General features: G+C 40.5%; 1 protein-coding gene across 1 annotated transcript; it reads left to right on the top strand.

Moving 5' to 3' along the window:
• The first annotated feature begins 2,571 nt into the window (after nt 1-2,571).
• Nucleotides 2,572-7,143, top strand: Chst9 (carbohydrate sulfotransferase 9). Its single transcript, XM_059246250.1, has 2 exons — nt 2,572-2,759; nt 5,337-7,143. Exon 2 carries the CDS (start codon nt 5,352-5,354, stop codon nt 6,396-6,398), a length of 1,047 nt encoding a protein of 348 aa, XP_059102233.1. The 5' UTR covers nt 2,572-2,759; nt 5,337-5,351; the 3' UTR covers nt 6,399-7,143.
• Nucleotides 7,144-7,974: the final 831 nt, after the last annotated feature.

The raw sequence follows: 7,974 nt of genomic DNA, 5'->3' as shown, positions 1-7,974 counted from the left end.
TTTCTGGATCAAGCAGGAGTGAGCTGGAGGTCCCAGCCAAACACAATCAATGACTGCAAACTCACCGTTGAGAATGAGAGACACAGACGGCTTCTATGACAACCTGTTTCCCCACCCTCCACCTCACCCCAGACACGGTCTAGATAGGAAGTCACTGAAGAGAGCTCTTGAAAATTGTGATAGGGATGCTGAAGTGTAGCTCTTCATAGCTGATGGTTTCTTGCCGGGGTGGGGGTAGGGAAGGACTTGGTTTTCTTTAAGGAACTGGCCACTGGGAGTTTGGTCATGCTCCAGTGAATATATGGCCAACAAAAACTGGACTTGGCTTTTTTCTTTCTTTCTTTCTTTCTTTCTTTCTTTCTTTCTTTCTTTCTTTCTTTCTTTTTCTTTTTTGGGGGAAGTCACAAGGGTGGGGAGCAGAGATCTGGGAAGACTGGGAGGTGAGTGTGATGGGGTGTATGATATGACATTCTAAATAATCAAAAATATTATTTTGGAAAAAAAAGCAGAACATCTCCAGTTTTAAAAATGTCAAATAGCATAGATGAATTGTTAATGCCATCTTTGAAGGTGGCAGAGCCACTTGCTAGAGGTGGGGTGGTTTTCACAAGGAAGCTAAGATTGAGTATTAATTTAGAAGAGCTTGAATGTCCCAGAAAGGACAGGATGGAAGAGAAGAGATGTAAATAGCAGTGAGAAGTGGCCCAGCCAAAGCAGTCTACAGATATCACCTGAGGATCAGGATTTTAGTTTGTATCTGGCAGGGCCAGTCCAAGCTGTCAAAGATCAAAAAAGAAAGTATCTGGTGAAGTCTAATTTGGTAACAATTTGCAGCAAGTCTAGTTGGGACGACACTACAGAATACCCAGTGAAGAAGTAATAAGTCACGGCCTACAAAGTGCATCACGTTATTGATGGGTAATAAAAAAGAGGAAATAAATTTTTAAAGATGCAAGCATGTTGTAAAATAGTCACTTTACTTTCTGATTGTTACAAAGGCTTTCAGATGTATGAATGGGTGACCAAAAAAGCAACAGGGCCATTTCAAAAATACAAACGAGCTTGGGAGGAATGAGGTGGCTTTGTAGGTGTTTGCTTTGAAGACAATTCCAAGGAAAAGCCGACTTCAGATTTCACTTCTCGTATTCCTGTTATTACTAGCATTGTGGGGGAGGTGGAGCTTGGGATTCTCTATAAGCCTCAAGTGTAGCATGCCATTAATGTTAATATTTGCATTATATTAATGCATATTATAGTTTAATATTAAAATCCCTCAGTCCTGGAAAGCTTTGGCTAGAACTGGAAGGAGTCAGATCTGAGTGGAATGGCAGGGCAGAAAGACACCAAACTCTGAGTACAGCTTTTATAGAGTAAATAGGAATGATGGGATGGGTTCTGGGAGGAAATCTGGAAGCACTTTGTGAACCTCTTGCCATCTCACTTTCAAGAATGAGCCTTTTTCCTATACCTCAATTTGGTCAGAGTAAAAGAAATTGGCTGGCCTGGAGAGAAAAATCTGTGAAGAGTCAGAAGTCTAACCCTTAGTACGTGGTAAGCCTTTCCCTCATTCTGTTGAACTTATCGCTTGAAAGCTGCTTGGTGATCACAGACAACTGGCAAGGGTGGATAAACAAGAAGCATTCTATCTGTCCCACTCACAGCCTGGCATGGCGTCTGACCTTACATTTGAGTTCTGTCTCGTCTTTAAAGTATTCGTGTCCACTGTAAAGCATTCTTTCCCTATAGAAGGGGAGGAAATCTTCAGACCACATTCTTTCTTTTCTGAATTCCCTTTGGTACTGAAGTTGTGTGGTCACCAAATGTCACCACTGCCTATGGAACTCCAAGAGAGCTTGTTTGATTACAGTTGGGAGCCTCACCCACAGAGACTCTGCTTCACCGTGTCAGTAGTGAGGCCTGGGGACCCAGAATGCTGACAAGCCCTGCTGAGGCTCCAAAGCAATTCCAAGTGACTGACCCATCTGATTGGGCAGGCAGACAAAGCTCTACACCCCACACCCACCATAGTACAAATGGCTCTTCCTGTGACTGTTCCTTTTCTCTTCTGACAAAGACTTGTTTGAGCACAGATATTTGGTGCCTTACAAGAATCAGTCGATTATTTATCTAAGTCTACCTTGACCTTTTGATGAGCACTATTTTTTAATAAGGCAATAAAATTTGGAAGTCATCACTAAGTCATCACCACATTTATTAAGTCAGTAATCATGTCTTGCTTGAACCACAGAGAACAAGGAATTAAGGCCTCAGTGGTAATATTCTAATGGGTTGGGGTGGAGTTGGATGGAAAGAGAAATCATAGAAGTGAATCAAGTCATTTCACGTGGTTATTAGTACTGTGAAGAACAACAGCAGCGTGCAGTGAGAGGATCACAAGAAGCAAGGCTCGGAAAAGCTTCATTAGAGGAGCTTCCTGAGAAGTAAATGATGAAGAACGCGCTGTGCGTCTGCCAGAAGCCTGAGTATGTAGTTCAAGTCACCCAAGGATTGCACAATGGGAAGCCACAGTGCGCCGGGCGGTTAGAGAGCAGTGCCCAGAGAAATGATGGAGACGGCCCAGGCATCATTCCTGCATGTGACGCGCAGAGGGCTTCTGTTACAGATGAGGTGGCTAAGGAGCTGAGCTCACTGCGTGTTGATTACGACATGTAGGGCTAAGAAGAGAAGTAAAGGCGCAGCGTCTGAATTAGGAGCCAGAGTCGCCAAGACACGAAGCAGAGAGCCGTGGCAAGATAAAGGTGAAGAGACTCCACAGAACCCACGTTTCACAGGAGCAGAGGTCTCTCTGGGAGCTAACCTGGAAGCAGATTGGACGGGAGGGGAATAGCCCCTTACTTCTTGGCCCAAGGGACACTTGGCTCCAGACAATGAAGTTTCATTTACTTGAAAAAGGGTAAAGTGAGCACAATATGGAATCTAATGAGAGAAAATTATAAGAAAAACATTCTAGCCGGGCGGTGGTGGCGCACGCCTTTAATCCCAGCACTCGGGAGGCAGAGGCAGGAGGATCTTTGTAAGTTCGAGGCCAGCCTGGTCTACAAAGCGAGATCCAGGAAAGGCGCAAAGCTACACAGAGAAACCCTGTCTCGAAAAAAAAAAAATTCTAGAATTCTGAAAATGGAAGAGGAATTTGATTATGACGGAGGTCTAGAAGGCACAGCAGACACCTGATTTTCTTTTTGTTTGGGTTTATTTGTGAGGCAAGAATTTGTAGCTAATTAAGTCACATACAGAGACACACAAATCACAGTGTAGAGAGTAATGAACAAGTGAGGAAACTTGAAATTAATTTTACCATGGTGATAAAATAATGTTACTACTTTTCTTGAAGTAATAATAATTAATAATAAAACAATAATTAATTTTTATTTGTAGTGATAATAGAGGCATTAGTTATATACATAATCATGGCAGCTTGTTACAGTCCTGTGGGAGACCAGCTCCCCCTTTTCTCTATGGTACTCGAGGAGAGAAGGATAAGAGATTGAGATAGAAATATAGAGGAGAGAGAGACAGATAGAAACACTGGATAGCCTCTGGAAGGTCAGGATCATTATCCACTGACCCCTTCTGTCTCTTTTAAAGGGCTGTTTATAAGAATGCCAAGGGGTGGAGCAAAGACCTTCCCCTAGCTCAGCTATGTGTAGACCCTTCCAAACACCTAGTAAAAATGCACATGGTCGAGCAATCCTCTAATGCAGCCTTGCTGGGTAAAACAAGCTCAGATCTCACTAGGAAACTTCTGTGGGCCTCCACATGTCCTCTGTGAAGTATTTCTCATGCACATCTGCCAATAACTGTGTGATCTTTCAAACATACAGAAAAGTCATATATAATTGATGACAACTTTATGGACCATAAATCATTGATCAGAACAAGAAGGAACTGGGGCTTTGAAGAATCCTGGCAATCTCTGGGAAAGATAGCAGATAAATAGCTTTAGAGTTGAGACCTCAACTAGGTGGCTTAACAGTCTAGACGATTTGAGGCAGTTCTTCCATGAGGCTACACGGCTGGTTTATGATAATTAGAGACACTTCACAAACTCCTCTTGGCCATCTTATGTAAGTTGGTGGAGGTCCACTCGGTCTGAAGGTGGCTTCAGTACTTGTTTCTCTGCCCTTTTACTCAATTAGGAGAAAATTCTTAATTATCTTTGAAGACTGAAGTCCATTCATCTGCAACATTTGAGGGCAACTACCATCGGCTACAGACCATTGTAGACACAGGGGATATAAATAATAAATCTTAAGGAGTCTTCCCGCTTCCTATTCCTGTACTCTGGCTGTGCCGTGTAGTACCCTCTCAATACATCCTTTATTTGTAAATTTCCCAATAACACATTGAAGACCCTAAACATTTATCACCTCTCTTTTCCAAGTCTAAGAGAGATCATGCCCACTCTCTGTTCACAGCCCTCCAATAGCTCCTTAGCTTACTCAGAGTAAAAGCCAATGTCTTTAAGAGTTTTGTTCTTATTAGAAATGCCACGTATAAATCCCAAGTTCCATGGCTTCCCTATCCCAGCCAATGCAAGTTAGAGGAAGGAAATAATCAAAAGATAACCACTTGGAAAGTGGGCTAGTAAGTCAGGCAAGGGGAATAATAGCTCAATCTACTGTTAATATAATTTTACACACTAAGACATCAAAGATATCATTCTGGATTCTTAACTCTTTCTTCAAGTCAGGAAGATGGACAGTCTTATACATGAATAAAAGTATATGATATTGTGACTATAACTCGCATTGTCATGATAAATGAATTGAAAATAAAATGTTTTTCAAATGAACAAATACATTACTTTTGGTAAATGCTGATGAAACTGAAATATTTCTTAGGGTTTGATAATTAGTCTTGTTACAATTTTTAAGGTATAGTTTATGAATTTGAACTTTTCTATATATTACAAAGTACCTACCCCTAAAACAACAAAAGATTGCTGTCTAAATATAGCTCTGGGTTGCATGTCCATTCAGTAATACTACTTGGAAATAGCGGACTCAGTGAATCACTAAGGCACTGAATGACTGAGGTTTATTTCATTGCATTACAGGCAAAATCAAGGCAGAACTTCCAGGGCCCTTTCATCTCTGTCTTAAGGATACTAATTTTTGTTTTCTATTGCTGGATTTTCTGTGAAAAAAATCTTACTATAAAATGTATATTCAGCCTGCCTTGCTAAATTACTTCTCCCAGCTTATGCTTAGTATGCTTTTCTCTGTAACATCTGAAAACAAATATGCAAAGTTCTTTATCTACTATCCACACGCTTCTGAATGTGCATCTAATATGTCTTTTTCCTGTTTTAACAGAACTCCGAGGTACACATGCCTGAGGACCTAAACAAGAAAACAGGAAATCCAATCAACTTGGGGAGACCCACTAGGGTTTTAAGGAAAAGCAGCTATTCACAAGGGGAGAACGGAGCTCCCCAGTCATCAACAGAGAACTCAATAGGAACACATCAAGGTGCTGAGCCCGTTGAAACGAACTGGCCACTGGTCACTCAGCCCTTAAACACAAGTTCAGTCCAAGGCCACAGATGGCAGAAAGCAGGTGCTACCCAAGAGAAACGTAGGTCTTTCCTTCATGAGTTTTGCAAGAAATACGGTGGAGTAAATGATCCCCAGCCCAACATTTTTCGAATGGTATCCAGGATCTATGTAGAAGACAAACACAAAATCCTGTACTGTGAAGTACCAAAGGCTGGTTGCTCTAATTGGAAAAGGGTTCTGATGGTCCTAAATGGATTGGCTTCCTCTGCGTACAATATTTCTCATGGTACTGTGCACTATGGGAAGCATCTGAAGACATTAAATAGCTTTGACTTAAAAGGAATATACATGCGTTTGAATACCTATACCAAAGTTGTATTTGTTCGAGATCCCTTGGAAAGATTGGTGTCAGCATTTAGAGATAAATTCGAGCATCCCAATAGTTACTACCATCCAGTATTTGGGAAGGCAATTATAAAGAAATACCGACCAAATGTCTATGCAGAAACATTAAATAATGGATCGGGAGTGAAATTCAAAGAATTCGTCTACTACTTGCTGGATGCACACCGTCCAGTGGGAATGGATATCCACTGGGAAAGGGTCAGCAAACTGTGCTATCCATGTCTGATCAACTACAGCTTTGTAGGGAAGTTTGAGTCATTAGAAGAAGATGCCAATTACTTTCTCCAGCTGATTGGTGCTCCAAAGAAGCTGAAATTTCCAGACTTTAAGGATAGACACTCTTCTGATGAAAGAACCAGTGCTCGAGTGGTAAGGCGGTATTTAAAGGACCTGAGCAGGGCGGAGAGACAGCTCCTCTATGACTTTTACCACTTGGACTATTTGATGTTTAATTACACAGCTCCCCATTTGTAATTTGCATTCATTTTCTAAAGCCCTGCATTGACTTAACGATGATGGCCTGAAATCAACTACTGTAATTTTCCTACAATTCTCTGTATGGGGGAAATTTAACTAAGTGAAGTTGTCTTGATTGAATGAAGATTTTTTTTCTAAACCAAAGAGTATGACAGCAATTGGCACAAAGTTACTGGAAAATCATCTCAAGGAGACATGTAAACAACTTGATGTGCTTTTAAATGTTGGAGAAAGAGCTGTTTTGGCATCATGACTTATGTTGTGGAAGCAATAATCTAGCCAGCTGTTACATTAACCAAGAAAGCCTCTTGCATGTAAAATAAGAGGGTCAAAAATGGAGAGAACTATGTATCCAAATCCTGGCATCTATCATCTACCATGCAAGCATCTATTCTTAGCAGTCTGTGGCACATGCGTCAGATGACTGGGTGGTGTTCTTACTCCTGAATCTCCCTATCTACTGTGATGATGAATCCATTGTGAAATGTTTGGGCATAGGCATTTTACTATCGATCTGGAGGCATTCCGTGATTTACAATATAACAATAGAGCAGAAAAACAGATGAAGCTCTGGCTTTTTTTTTTTAACAGCCAGTAAAAATGCACAACATGCTAAGATCAAAACAACAAAGGCCACCTTTCTCTTCCAGGAAAAGCTTCAGGGGATTGATTTGCTTTCTTTTCTTTTTTCCTGGGGGGGGAGGGGGGGTAGGAGGAGGAGGAAGGAGGTTGAGCCCCCCATGAAGAGACAAATGAGCACAGCCAAGCAGGTCCTCATTTCTAAACATCATCAGATAGAAATGTGCTCTTAATTCTGCCTTAATTGGAAAGGGGGCAATTGTTTCAGGATGGAATAATCATCAAAACCAAAAGTTGCTGTTCTGAATATAGAGCTCTAACAATAACAGTTTTATAAGAATCTTACTTGAATCAAAGCTCCATGTGCAGTGTTTTCTGTGCGGAATGCACTCTAAGAATAGCTTTGGTTTGCAGTCTAATTATTCAGCTTGGGAATAACTTTTTAAGAACTAATATACCACTTCAAAGACAGGTTATGTTCTAGAGAATAAACATAACAAGAGCCCCTAGAAATGTTTTTAATAGGCTTATGCATAAGCAAATTAAGGTATTTTCTTCTTAAGTTTAAATACTCTATACTAACAAAGTCAAATGCCATTGCATTCAAATATTAAATCAAAGTCTTTGGAAAATAGGACCATGTGTCACCCTTATGAAAAGTTGTAATGCACTTTGGAAATTTTTTCCAAGGGTTCTTAAATTTAAAGACACATTCAGATGAGAAGTACATTTTAATTAGTTAACTACTGCCCTGACTTAAGCAAACCACGTCAATCAAATCCTGTGGAAATGTTTTTCTTAAATATGTTTCTCTTCCTACGCTATCATTTTTTGATCAGTAAATATTCAGCTGTCTTGCAAAGAAAGCTAGGTCTTAATATTTGAATATTAATAGACCGAGATCCTTATAGTCATACGTGTCTCATTTTGATTTTCCATTTCATGGCTGAGTATTCATAAATTGCTTCACTCTGCACACACCCGCCCTATCTCC

The sequence above is a fragment of the Peromyscus eremicus genome, chromosome 19 (genome assembly GCF_949786415.1).
Source record: "Peromyscus eremicus chromosome 19, PerEre_H2_v1, whole genome shotgun sequence".
In the NCBI taxonomy this organism is placed as follows: domain Eukaryota; kingdom Metazoa; phylum Chordata; class Mammalia; order Rodentia; family Cricetidae; genus Peromyscus; species Peromyscus eremicus.
The sequence above is the reverse complement of the archived record's forward strand: the minus strand, read 5'-3'. Positions and strand labels throughout refer to the sequence as shown.